The sequence below is a fragment of the Hemicordylus capensis genome, chromosome 10 (assembly GCF_027244095.1).
Source record: "Hemicordylus capensis ecotype Gifberg chromosome 10, rHemCap1.1.pri, whole genome shotgun sequence".
NCBI classification, from domain to species: domain Eukaryota; kingdom Metazoa; phylum Chordata; class Lepidosauria; order Squamata; family Cordylidae; genus Hemicordylus; species Hemicordylus capensis.
In genome coordinates this window covers 5,608,613-5,622,562 of record NC_069666.1, presented here as the reverse complement: position 1 = coordinate 5,622,562, position 13,950 = coordinate 5,608,613, and the positions used below count along the sequence as shown (strand labels likewise).

Below are 13,950 nucleotides of genomic sequence, written 5' to 3'. Positions count from 1 at the left end.
CTTGTAATTTTCTCCCTCCTTGATCTCAAGATTGCAGTTCATAACGTTTCTGAGCTGCCAACGTAAGGCGAAATGGTTGTTTTTGCTTGACTTGAAAGGAGGACACGGCTCCTGGATTAGGGAAACAGAATGGCAATTGATTACATGCTTCAGAAACTTGCAATTTTTTGTTGGCTTATATTAAAATGTCCCCGTTCAGATGTAATGGGAAACCCTGCTTTCCATTACATGGAAGATTCTCTGTGAAACTATGGTTTTAGTCTGCTTAAATCATGGTCCGCAACTTCAGGCATAACGTAGAACTGCTGTTTACGTCAAAGTGAGAGTTGATGCTCTCCCTTCTACTCCACACGCTCAAAAGAAGAGGAGAGTGAGGTTTAAACACACAAGGCCACACCTCTCAGAGCAACCCAAGGAAGATTTGAATATGGAGAAACTTGCTACAAATGTGCCTTGATTGGAAGCGCTACCACTACGAGAGCTGGACTTGTGGTAGCAAGCATGACTTGTCCCCTTAGCTAAGCAGGGTCTGCCCTGGTTGCACATGAAAGGGAGACTAGAAGTGTGAGCACTGTGAGATATTCCCCTCAGGATGGAGCCGCTCTGGGAAGAGCAGAAGGTTTCAAGTTCCCTCCTTGGCAGCATCTCCAAGATAGAGCTGAGAGAGATTCCTGCCTGCAACCTTGTAAAAGCCACTGCCAGTCTGTGAAGACAATACTGAACTAGATTGGACCAATGGTCTGATTCAGTATATGGCACCTTCCTATGTTCCGGGTTTACATTGGGGCTTGTGATAGAATCTAGCAAAAGCACCTGAAGTGAGATATGTTTGCAGTTGTAAGACTACTACTAAACGTAAAGTGTGCCATCGAGTTGGTGTCGACTCCTGGCGACCACAGAGCCCTGTGGTTTTTCTTTGGTAGAATACAGGAGGGGTTTACCATTGCCACCTCCTACGCCGTATGAGATGATGCCTTTCAGCCTCTTCCTATATCGCTGCTGCCCGATATAGTTGTTTCCCATAGTCTGGGAAACATACCAGTGGGGATTTGAACTGGCAACCTCTGGCTTGCAAGTCAAGACATTTCCCCGCTGCGCCATTAGGTGGCTGTTACTACTACTAGTAGTGATTAAAGATTTTGAAGACATTTCACAGAAACATAGGATGCTCTGTTACACAGTCAAACAATCTGGCCATCAAGCTTAGTATTGCCTATTCTGATAGCCTGCAGCTCTCCAGGGTTTCAGATGGACATTTCCCAGCCCTGCCTGCATATACAAGGGAATGAACCTGGGACCTTCTGTATTCAGAGCAGGTGCTTTGCCACTGAGCTACCGACCCATCCCCATTCCCTGCCCACATAAGTGAGAGAGGGATTATTCTGGACATTTTTTATTGCATTGTTGTACCCTGATCTCTCAGCCTCTCTTGCCATCTTAATGCGTCCAAAAGGCATCTTTCAGACCTCTCTCAGCATTGACTTGAGCAAGGAAAATGTACAAGACGAAAACCAAAGCTCCAGCAGTGTGTGTTGAGAGTGTTTCAGGGATTCTGTTTTTTCACTGGGGGCGGTTGCATTGCATCAGCTGATATCAATGAGTCTGAAGAAAAGCTTGTGTTCTGTTTAGACATTAAGCGTAGTTATATAAATTTTCTGAATTACGGCGTGTTCAGGGTAGAAGGAAATGAGCAGTGTGTTTGCTTGAAATGCTGAATGAAGAGCATTGTAGTGTTTGGTTTTGTACTTTGGAAGATGCATTGCAGTACTCACGCTCTCCCTCTGTGTGTAACGTGCCGTCCAAAGAAAACACACGGCAGCCAAAAAGAAACTGTAGTAGTCTTTGAACTGGGATCAGTTTGTCTTCTAATACATTAATTTCAGGGCAAAATGAATAAAAATAAGAACCGATGTGTTATGCAGTCATTAGTAATAGTTGAATGGATGACTTTGCTGAGAAAATTAGAACAAAAAAGCCAAAAACGGGTTCAAAGAAATGGGCAAAAATGAAATGAGTTAGGTCCGATGTTTGGTCTAAAAAGAAACAAAACCTTATTTATAAACAAGAAGTTCTGATAAGAACTAATCCACCTACTTTCCTCTCACTAGAATTTTAATTGCTTCAAATTCATGCACTTTTTGTTGTTAAAAGCCAAATGGAATATGCAGAGTAGAGGAAAACGGCAGTTGCCAGCACTTTGTCGGTAAGAAGAGGGTGCATCGTGCATAGGTGGAGATGAGTATACATAAAATATATGCCATTGAAATGTCCCTACGTGGCACCACAACAGCACTAAAATTGATCTGAATTGGACCAGACATTGCAGGGTTGTTAGGGGGACACACACACAGCTGCCATTTTGAAATGTGTTCTGGAATTAATTTATGGGGTATTGTAGTTTAATGTCCTCTATAATCTTAACATGTATACCAAGTTTGGCGGAAATTGGTTGCTCGGTTCAAATGTTGGCCCACTTCCACCTCGAACTTTCAAGCGCCCATCATCTTGAATTGGGGTGATGATGTCATAGAGTCCTACAACAGTACCAGACTTGTTCCAAAATGGTACAGGCATTGCAAAGTTGTTACGGGGAGATGGACACACACAGCAAGGTGATCTCATAAGACTAATTTCCAAATGTAAATTCTTCTTAGAGGTCTCTGCGTATCACATGTGTGGGATTCGTGCCTGTGCATTGACCAGCTTCGGAGCCTTCTAGAGATAGAGAGATAGCAAGGTAGCCCTGCCCCCTTCCCGTCTATCTCCTTAGTTTGTCAACCAGTGCAGAGACTGCACTGCTTTGAATCTCAAAAACCTTTAGAGAGATCAACTTGAGGGAAGTACCCCTTTACTTATTATGTTTTCTACCTTTCTATCTTTTCATTCTTTCCTGCTTTGGTTACCGTTTTTATTTCCAACCTCTCCCCGCAACCCATTCGCCTAATTTATGGCTAGTAGGATCTTATCCAAATTTTGTATCTCCTGCATGGCTAAACTGCCTGCCTCCTATAAGCATGCAAAATGCATGTTTTGCTTGGGAGAAGGACACAGGGTCAAGGTGTGCCTTACCTGCCAAGATTTCACGTGCCAGCCACATCACACCTGAACCCTGTGTGTCATCTTCTCCCTCTGGGAGAAAGCTGTTTCTGTCCAATTCTCCTTGCCTATAGGGATTGCCAATACAGCCTCCCCCAGAATGGCTTCTGATACGCCCTTCTTAACAGCACCTACTCTTTCTGTTGCACCTGAGATTATCTGTAAGTCCCGCCCCCAACCCCATATGGGCTCTAGATTGGTCTCTACCACTTTGGTAAGTCAACTGACTTCGGGATCGACTGTTACCAGTTAAGGTCACTAAAAAGGAGCGCTCATAACTGCTACCACTAGTTCAGAACCTCCAAAAAGGAAGAAAAAGAGGAAGCGTTCTTCTCTTCGTCCTAACCCAGTTGAGTCTTCTCTTTGTCCTAAACCAGTTGAGGCTCCTTCGGTGCTTGTTCCACCCCTGGATGCAGAGCCATCTCTCAACTCCGAATCTGAGTCACCCGAAATACTGTCAAATGAGCTGTTTGACCCACCAGACTTCAATCCTGACTGTGATGGTGGTGAAGGGAAGCACCCGCCTTCCCCTCAAGCCTAGGGTTCCTCCCCTTGAGAAAGAGATTGGGATTGCACGGGACATCGCCCACATGATTGCTACTCCCACTCACTGTGGGGAGTATGCCTGCTCCTCAGATCATCCCTGTAAGTGTCAATGCCACCATCGTGACTTATTTCTTTTACGACTGTCCCAGACACCAGTATACTGAAAGATATAAGCACAAGGATTCTTCTGATTGGGACTGGGCATCCTATAGATACCATTTATCACCACCTCAGTACCACCACCCACAATCCCTAGCAGGTCCTCCAATGATTGGTATGGATGGCCAACTCCCAGGGAAACACAGTCATTAGCATTGGACCCACCCACCTGACAAGTCACATGGTGTTGTAGAACCTGATGAGAAGCCAGATTCTCCCACTGAGGAAATGTTCATATATTCAGAACAAATAAAACATATAGCGAAGGCTCTTGGGGGTTAAAGCACATCAGAACACCACAGCGGCACGTAACTATATTTAACCTCGTTGAGTTGGACACAAGGGCCCCATTTTGCCATTCATTCCTACAATTTTGGGAATAGTTAAGCTGGCATGGGAGAAACCATCTACGTCCTCCCCAACCGCAAGGTGACTGGACCATATGCGTTGTACACAACCCATGGACTGTAGCTTTCTGTTAAAACACCTGGTACCAAATGGGTCATGTAAATGTCCCAGTCGCGAGCACGACAAAAGCCCTGTCAACACCAGCTGACAGACATAAATTGGACATGAGTGGAAAGAGGAACTACTCTGCGGCTGCACTTCTGTTGCGTATTGCCAACTACCAAGCGCAATATGCTCACATGCTCTTCGAAAAATAGTTCCCACTCATGGACCAGAGTGTCCAACTCAACCAGAAGGAGTCAGCCTGTACTACACCTATGGAGTGACAGAAAATTGTGCTGCAACTACTACACTCAGCATGTGACACTTGATTGCCCTGCACGCACATACACATATGGTTTAGATTCACCTCTCTGATTCCTGAGATTCCTGAAGCCAAATCCAGAATTCAGGATTTACCGTTTGATGGAGAACACCTCTTCAGGGACAAGACTGATGACACTCTGGAAAGCGTCCAAAAGCTGAAGTCAACCTTTCGTTCAGTGACATCTCAGCAACCATATAGGCCAACAAAATCCAGACAATGGAACACACAGGCCATCTCTACTAGACCTTATCCAGCACCTTCAGACTTCTACTGTACTAACAAGTGTCATTCCTTTAGTAAGTCCACCAAACAGTCCACCGCAAAAACACCTGCTTGCTAAGGCACCACATAGCATTACCCTGTCCCATGTACAGAACTTAGGACTGCAGGTTGAACACAAGATATTGCACTTCCAGCCATCCAAATGTATAGACTTCATAGGCATCCTCTTGAACGCCTGTCTCTCTGCAGCCTTCTTATATAAGTGTATATCGGACATCCCACAGGCCGCTATATAGTTCTCCACAGCTCACCAGGCAACCACAGCACATTCAACGCCTACTTCGTTCAGCTTCACAACTGCAGCCCTCCGACACGGCAGATTGAGGATGTGTGTTATTCAAGATTGGTTCTTACAAGTGTTCTCCCCTCTCGAGGACAGTCAATACAAACAACTTAAGTGCACCTCCAGTTGCTTAGGTTGCCCAGTGGTGGGGAAAAACTGACCACTTGACCACCAGCATCCCTTTCATTACTTGGTCGCTAGATGTTATCCTTACCACAGATGCCTCATGCACAGGTTGGGGAGCCCACTGCAGGGATTACATGATCTCAGGAGTATGTTCAGACTCCAGGCTTCACCATATCAACTACCTCAAGCTGCTAGCTGTCTTTCATGCCCTCAAACACGTTCAGGGCCTGTGGAACTGGTGTGTGCACCACGGCATCTTCCTGAAGTCACTTCATATGGCAGGGAAGGAGAACACTGTCGCAGCCTCACTCAGTAGGCAGAAATACCTGTCTCACGAGTGACAACTACACCCAGATGTTGTTCTCGACCTCTTCAACTGTTGGGGCACCCCAACCGTCAATGCCTTTGCAGACATACATAGTCCTCCCTGTCAATGCTTCTTCAGCCATGGTATTGGTCATATGTCCGAAGGGGATGCTCTCCTCTCAGATTGGTTGAAAGAATGCATCTAGGTCTTCTCTCCCTTTCTTCTAATCCCTCGAGTTCTTCAGAAAGGACAGACTGACCAAACATGATGCCTCCTGATTACACCATGATGGTCTCACCAGCCTTGGTTTGCAACTCTAGCATTGCTGGCAGGAGGGGTGTATCTCCGCCTCCTGCTGCCACTGGGATTGAACAAACCTCAACCCAGTCTCCCCACCCTTTCCCTGATGGTGTGGCACCTGATCTCAATTCAGCATCTATGATAACTGTGCATACTGTTCTCCATAATGCACTGAAAAGCTCCACACACCGGACCTACATGGCAAAGTAGAAGCGTTCTCGCTGAATATGCCAAGGGACATCACTTGGACCCACAACACTCTGCAGTGGAAGATGTCCTTGCCTACCTTCCTTACCTGAAAAAAGGCTTGTCTTCATCCTGCTTGAAGGGTACATCTAGTGGCCATCTTGTTGCCACACATTATTTGTTCATTCTTCAAAGTTGCTACGGTTAAGAGGTTTTTCAAACGGTTAGACCATTGTTTCCCCCCTGCACCCAAGTTAGCATCTGCCTGGGACTTAAACCCAGTACTCAGCAAGTTGACCACTAAGCTGTTTGAACCCATGGCTACCACTGACTTACGATTACTTAACTTCAAAACAATCTTTCTAGTGGCAAACACTTCGGCCTGCCATGTCAGCGAGTTAAAAGCCTTCCAGGCAGACGCTCCTTTCTTAGTTTTTCACAGGAGGAAGGTTTATTTGACACCAGACAACTTTTCTGCCAAAGGTGGTCTCCCAATTTCATTTCTCTTGAGGGCACCCATCTAGTCCTCTGTCCCAAACCCACATCGCCTGAAGAGCTCAAGTGGCATACTTTGGATGTTTGCAGAGCCCTGGCCTTTTGCACACATAGAACTAAGGAATTTCGCAGCTCTAATGTGCTTTTCATCTGCTACAGGGAGCTGTACAGGGGTCTCCAAGTTACTTCCCAAAGGCTCTCCTCTTGGATATGCTCTACCATTGAGCTTTACTACCAACTAGCGAATAAACCATCACCTGCTGTGCTCCATGCACATTCAGCTAGATCTGTGATGACCTCTACTGCCTTCTTTGCTGGCATTCTGCTGGACACAATTTGCAGGGCCACCACCTGGTCTTGGACCTCCATGTTTATCGAGCACTACGCCTTGGACTTACAGGGAAGAAATGATACTGCCTTTGGTGCCACGATCCTCTGCACGGCTACGTGTTCTCTTTAGGCTGTCCTGCCAACAGGTAAGACACTTTCTATCTCCCACATGTGTGATGCACAGAGACCACAAAGAAGAACAGGTTGCTTACCTGTAACGATGTTTCTTCGAGTGGTCTTCTGTGCATTCACACCTCCCTGCTACAGTCTGTGCTACTCTCACCTCCCTGCTACAGTCTCTTTCTCTTCAGGTACTGGCGCGGTGGCTACAAGGAGCTAGATGGGACGGCTGGGAATAGATACATAAGGAGGTGGGGCTACCACCAAAAATGTTAGCTATCTATATGTAGACTGTTCTGAAGCTGGTCTCCACGCAGCCATGAATCCGACATGTGTGAATGCACAGAAGAGATACTGTTACAGGTAAGCAACCTGTTATTTCTCAAAGTCTCAAGACTCCTGATGTGTCATGAGCCTAAACTTTGTTTCTCCTGGGGAACACCTGCTGTAAGAAGTGAATAGTTGCCTTCTGCATATCTTCTGTCTTTGTTCTCGCGAAGTTACATCCTATTCTGATAAAAGAACACCTAAAAGAACTCCACTGCAAATGGAGTGGCAAAATGAGTGGGAAGACACTTTCATCAGCATTAATTGAGACATGGTGGTGGGAAACATTATTCCATTTTGGGAGCATTTGGATGACTTCACATAACATGCAGGAGAGGGGATTGAGCTGGAGGACATATTACTAGGCATCTCTGGGATAAGAAGAGAACTTTCTAAATGGTTCGGGGCAGCGCATATGGGGTCTCTCACCCCACCCAAGTGTTATCCTCACACTACTGTGCAAATTGGGTATCTTTCGAAGTGGCTGTTAAACAGAGGGAGAGTCACAGCATAGTTTCTTATTGATGTCCAACTTGTGTTTCTTTTTAGACTGTGAGCCCTTTAAGGACAGGCAACAATATTCTTACTCATTTTTTCACCCACTTTGCAAACTCTTGGTTGAAAAGCAGTTAGTAAGTAGTAGTAGGTAAGAAAGCGTGACTAGGCCCAGGTTACCCAATAAGCTTCATGGCTGAATAGGGCTTTGAACCTCTGTTCTCCTGGCCCAGATCCAACTGGCTTTTGTAATAATGGCTTGCCAAAAGCTGAATGGCAAGCTTCTTGAACTCGCACTTGGCCACTATGCTCTACCAGATTGGTTTCTCGTAAGACAAGCTCTCCTCTTCCTGTACTGCTTTTCCTGAAGATTTTTTTGGGGGGGTTGGGGTTGGGGAGCTGCTCAGGTGGGCTGGCATTTCTGCAGTTCTGTAGAGCGGTGGATCCCAGTCTTGGCTTCCCAGACGTGGTTGGACTAGATCTTCCATTCCTCCAGCCATTGTGGATGGGAAGGGTTGAAGTTGTAGTCCAAAATCTTCTGGGGGGCCCAAGGTTCAAAACCCTTGCCGTCGAGGTTTTTTTTTTTTTGGTACAAACATGGACCTTGTGTGGTATTGTACATTCTGGGCAATCCTCTAATGGGTCTCTTCTTCCCTCCAGAAGAATATGCATGGAACACTTCTCTCTACTGCCCCCCGCCGCGGCCCCCACCCCTGCCGCCACTAGCATACAAAACAAACTCTGTTAGGATCCTTCTGTTGTTGCCTAGTCTCTCGGAGTCTTTGTTGATAACGGGGTTGCTAAGGTTTTACTGTGCGTTCGGTTTCAGAGCCATCGTTAATCCCAAGTAATAGCCTTAACGAAGTGTTGTGCGAGAGAAATGGCAGCCGGCTGTGTGCAGGCCGTATTTACAGCTCTGCAGAGTTTATGCTAAGGTTGATATACTTAAGTCTCTGGCTTGCTGAGACCAGAGGAGGAAAAGCAAGCTGTGAAGACCGTTGCTATAATGCTGCGTTGTATTTGTCCGTGGTTTCGGTTGGTAAGTGGGAGGTAGCACAGCACGGTGATAGCTATTGACCATAGAATCGTAGAATGTTAGAGGTGGACGGGACCTTGGAGGTTTTCTGTTCAAAAACTTCTAGGAAAGGAGAGCTCACCACAGTATGAAGCAGATGGTTCCACCATCAGAGAGTTCTTCCTGTTAGGAAGTGACTCCCGAATCAGCTTCCTTGTAACTTCAACCGGTTGGTTCTCGTCTGCCCTCTGGAGCAACAGAGGAAAAGTCGGCTCCTTTTATGTCAGGCCTGCTCAACTTTGGCCTCCCCCAGCTGTTTTTGGACTACAACTCCCATGATCCCCAGCCACAGTGTCCAATAGCCAGGGATTACAGGAGTTGTAGGCCAACATCTGCAGGAAGTTGAGCAACCCTGTTCACGTTGCTTCAGATACTTGAATATGGCTCTCGTATCTCCCCTTAGCCTTCCTTTTTCCAGCTAAACGTTCTCAACTCCTTCAACTATTTCTCCTAGCACCAAGTTTCCAGTCCCCACACCACCTTTGTTACCTTTCTCTGAACCTCCTCCAGTTGATTGATTGGTCTCTTTAAAATGCACACGTATTCAAAGGGTAACCTGAGAGCGAAGGGTTAGTATGATGGTTAGGGGATGGGGTCAAACAGTCTCTGCAGTTGGGAATTCCAGTGTGTAGGTTTGCAACTTATCTCCATAAAATAAAATAAAATAAAATAAATATGAATGATGTCATTGGTTAGCAAAGGCATGTATGAGGGCTTTTTGTGCCTTAATCCTTCTCCAGCATATCAAAGGTATATCAAAGAGGTGAACAGTAAGTTGAAGCTGCTTGAAGAGTTGACCTGCTGGCTGCCTGGTACACGTGCCTTTTAAAATGCTTTCTAAACTGACTTTTTGTTTTTAGGTAGATGCTGTTACTCTGCTTTATTTTTGTTAACTTTCCTTTAAGCCCCCCTGCGGGCCTCCCCCCCGCCCCGCCCACCCCGGTAACTATAGGCTGACCTTGCTGTTACCAGACAAAAGCCAGAAAGCTTAGTGAATCATTGGCATGTTTAGAGACACTATCTAGCACTATAAAAAGTTAACGTACCTGACTACAGTTCTTCTAAATATATCTGTTTCATAACAACAAAGATCTAAATGGTACAATTGGCACAAGTTTCATATCTGTTAATTTGGATAAGAATAGCGCTTTGGCAATACTAGGTTGGTCGGTTGACTAAATCTCACTTGTCCAGTTACATGCCTAATGCTCCTACCCTAGTCAGCTTGGTACAATGACAGTATTGGCAGTTGGGAGCTGATGGCTCAGAGTTGGATGTGGCTGGGATAGGTTGGTCTGGGCGGGCGGCGGGCGGGGGGTGTTCTCATGCTTTGTGTGAGAGCACAGGTAGTAATCTGCCAAAGTTGAAACTCCTGCTCAAAGTGTCTAGACCAGTGTTCCCTCCAATGTTTTTCATGTGTATGTGGAGTGAGTTTTGTTCTGGGTGGCATTTCCAGGCAGTGTGTGTACATGTATATTCAGAGTGGGGCCTTCTTGATTCAGACACAGCAGGATCTAAAATTAACTGAGTGGACATCACAAAATGCGCAAGTGCACGCACATGCCTTAGAGGGAATACTGGTCTAGACTAGGAAATGTTCTGTTGAAAACTGCGTTGGAAAAGAAAATAGCTGTCTGTATAGATAACACATAATCGTGAGAACCTACACTTTAAAAAATAATAATAAAATTCATCTAATCATATTCTTTTTTTTCTTGCTGTTTCCCCCCAGTTTGTGGGCCAAATGTCGACATTCGCAACAGTATGGAGGAGCTGAAGCAATTGGAGGACTGCACGGTGATTGAAGGGTTTCTCCGGATTTTGTTGTTCCAGGCTGAGGATTTTAGCAGCTATCGCTTCCCGAAACTCACGATGATCACAGACTATTTGCTGCTGTTCCGTGTGGCAGGCTTGGAGACGCTTAGCGATCTCTTCCCCAACCTTACAGTGATCCGTGGCAAGAACCTTTTCTACAACTATGCCTTGGTCATCTTTGAGATGACAAACCTCAAAGAAATCGGGCTGTACAACCTGCGGAACATCACCCGGGGAGCCATCCGGATTGAGAAGAATTCCGACCTGTGTTACCTCTCCACTGTGGACTGGTCCCTGATCTTGGATGCTGTTTCAAATAACTACATTGTAGGGAATAAACCACCGAAGGAATGCGGGGACCTGTGTCCAGGAACGGCAGAGGAAAAGCCATTGTGTAAGAAGACCTCCGTTAACAATGAATACAGCTACCGTTGCTGGACTGCCAACCATTGTCAGAAAAGTAAGAATTAATAGATCAGGTTTTTTTTTAAAGGGCACCCTCTCCATTGTATTATTTCACACCCCCCCTACAATTACTTCAATCTCCTTCCCCATTAATCGATAATAGAGATAAACTTTCCAACTGGCCAATCATCGCTAATTACTGTTGTAATCAGTGAGACAAGCTTCTCCCCCCGCCCCCAACATGCTAATATTTTCATGTGGTGGGAGAGTGCTGCTTCATGGGGAAGTGCGTAAAGATCGTATCTCATCTTAGCACTGCTGCCACCCACTGTAGCCTGAGTTGGTATAGTTTAGAAAAACTGAACCACTTTGTCGGCGGATTCACACGACCCACCGGAACTTGTTAAGTCTGGGAGAGGACACTGAAGGTTCTCATGGTACATTTGCCCAATGTGTGCTTGGCACCACGAACCTGCCCAAGTCTGGTTGGCAGCTGGCCCACCTGACCCGTTGCTGATGTTGTTAAGCCGACTTCAGCCCTTGGTTACAAACCTTGGGTTGAAATTGGTAACAAATCAGGTTGGCTACTTGCCAGCCCGATTTGGATGGGTTTGGACAACATGCCTCACAGGAACATACTCCTGGACTCCTTGCCCATTTTCAGCAGGTTGTGTGAACCTGCCCAGTGTGTCAAAGCTATAGACTAACTCTGAGTAGTTTAGTGTGTGTGATCAGTGTGTGTTCTTCACTTTGACGTTAAGCAGCTATTTATACCCTGAATAGACCATGTCACAGTTTGTACGGTTGGACAAACTTGTTCATTGAAAAGTGGTATATAAATAATTTAGTGTTGGCTTCCTGGGTTTCACCCCCACCCTTGACCATCTTGGTATTGGTTTTGTAGTTCGTCCAATATAAGAACCAATCATTAGCCAGATGGTGCTTGGTCGTCGTCATTTTGCCATCAAACCCAGGTGCTAACTCCTTCAAAGTCCCTTGTTCTCCATTGCCAGAATAATGTCCAAGTCCATTGTTGTCCACTTAAAATCTCACCACCTGGAAGCTACTCATGGCTATTGAAAAAATGCTCATACCAACCAGGGTGGATTTGATGTAAATCATGATTTAAATCACTAGTCAGTAAGACTAGATTTAAATCATGTTTTTTTACACGAAGACTCATTCTTGCTGGTATAATCTTAATATTTACAACCAGATGAAGGTTTCATTTTTTGTCCTCTTCTAGATAGAAAAATTGCCCAAAAGAATCTTACAGAAACCACTGGAAGAGCATGACATTGTGAATGGATTAATGGAATTCATTTACCAAAAAATTTAAACATTGCATATATACAGCCTCATGCTATATAAACTAATCCTTATTTCATGATGAATACCTTTGGACTATAATGTATCTTAAACAGAAAATCATCTTTAGATAGATTTTTCCCTCAAAAATCATTCAAATCAGGTTGAATTGTACTTTTGGAGTTGCCCGGCCAAAATACAAAGCAGACCCAGCTGAGTAGCATATCCCATCAGATTACTGTTAGAACGCCCTTCCAAAAAACCCCTTGTCTTCTCACATTCCCACTGTGTGCATAGAATCAACTCTTGGTTTAAAACCTCTCTAGCAGTGGTGCTTGTGGAGGCGTCTTTTTCAGAGCTCAGAGTAGCTTATCACACTGCTTGCTGGGCAGAGAGAGCCCAAGACACTCACTTGGCTAGCTGAACAGTAGGCCTGTGCAACTGTGTGGCTCAGAATAGCCAAAGCTGAATGATGTGTGTAGCCCTGCTGGCACTTCGGGCCAGTGAACTTTCCCATTGTGCACCTCCGCATGGAACTTAGCTCTCTAACCGACCCCTTACCCAGACCAAGTGCTCCTGTGTGGGGAGCTCTGGGAAGCTGATTCTCCCCCCACCCCTAGTAGTTTCCCCATAGAGCTCCATGTTCTTAGCGGCCCTCAGAATTTGTACGCCGTTAGCTAGAGAGCTGGGTCCTATCAAGATGTGCACATTAGGAATACTCACTTCCATGCAGTGCCAGGATGACCATGCACATTATTCTGTGTTGAGGTGATTAACTTCACAGACCTACTGAGCAGGTCTGAAGGTGCAAATTGCTCTGTTTGGTGCCATCAGTCGTTTGGAAAGCAATAATGCTGTTGGGTTTCGAGCATGATTGAGAAATCAACTGTTGCGTGACGACCATTCTTGTCACTTAACAAAATACAGCAGTGAAACAATCTGGCTATACTTGGTGGCTGAGCATAGTCCTCTGCATCGAGAAAATCTAAACTTTTGCCCTGGGCCCTTTGCTGTGTTGTAAGGCACAGCCAAACTCATGAATGGTTTCTGCTTGCAGTTTTGGGAGGACACCCAGACAGAACACCCTGCTTGAGGTGTTGGGATTCTGGAGGTCTGTGGACAAGTTGGCTGATACTTCAACACACACCACCTCTCTCCTATTTATGCAGTGTGGGAAGATTCTTCCCCTTTCTTTGTGATTTGGGGTAGAAAGACACCCCACTCAAGCTGGTAGGAGGAGCTGATTTTACAGGAGAGTCAAGGGCCATCAGCCTGGTTGCGAAAGTCTAAGATCAATTCCCATGTTCCTAGTGTGGGCTGGATACAGAGTGTTGCCTTAGTTGTATTTGCAGAACAATGCGCTCTGGTATTAGCACAAGACTCTGGAATATCCCCCCACCCCCGTGATTTTGGTGACAAGATCTCATCACCATAGTGCAACAGACTATAGAGGATTTTGTTGGGAGGAACAGGATGCCTGCACGGTGCAGTAGCAACCTCAAAAGTGCTGTATGAAGGAC

General features: G+C 45.6%; 1 protein-coding gene across 4 annotated transcripts in view; it reads left to right on the top strand.

The window, feature by feature from the left end:
- IGF1R (insulin like growth factor 1 receptor) overlaps positions 1-13,950 on the top strand; it is a 181,934-nt gene that overhangs the window by 17,534 nt on the left and 150,450 nt on the right. For all 4 annotated transcript variants that reach the window (XM_053271857.1, XM_053271858.1, XM_053271856.1 and 1 more), the window contains one exon: positions 10,635-11,177. In XM_053271857.1, the coding sequence (XP_053127832.1) occupies positions 10,635-11,177 (543 nt within the window). The remainder of the gene's footprint in view (positions 1-10,634; positions 11,178-13,950) is intronic.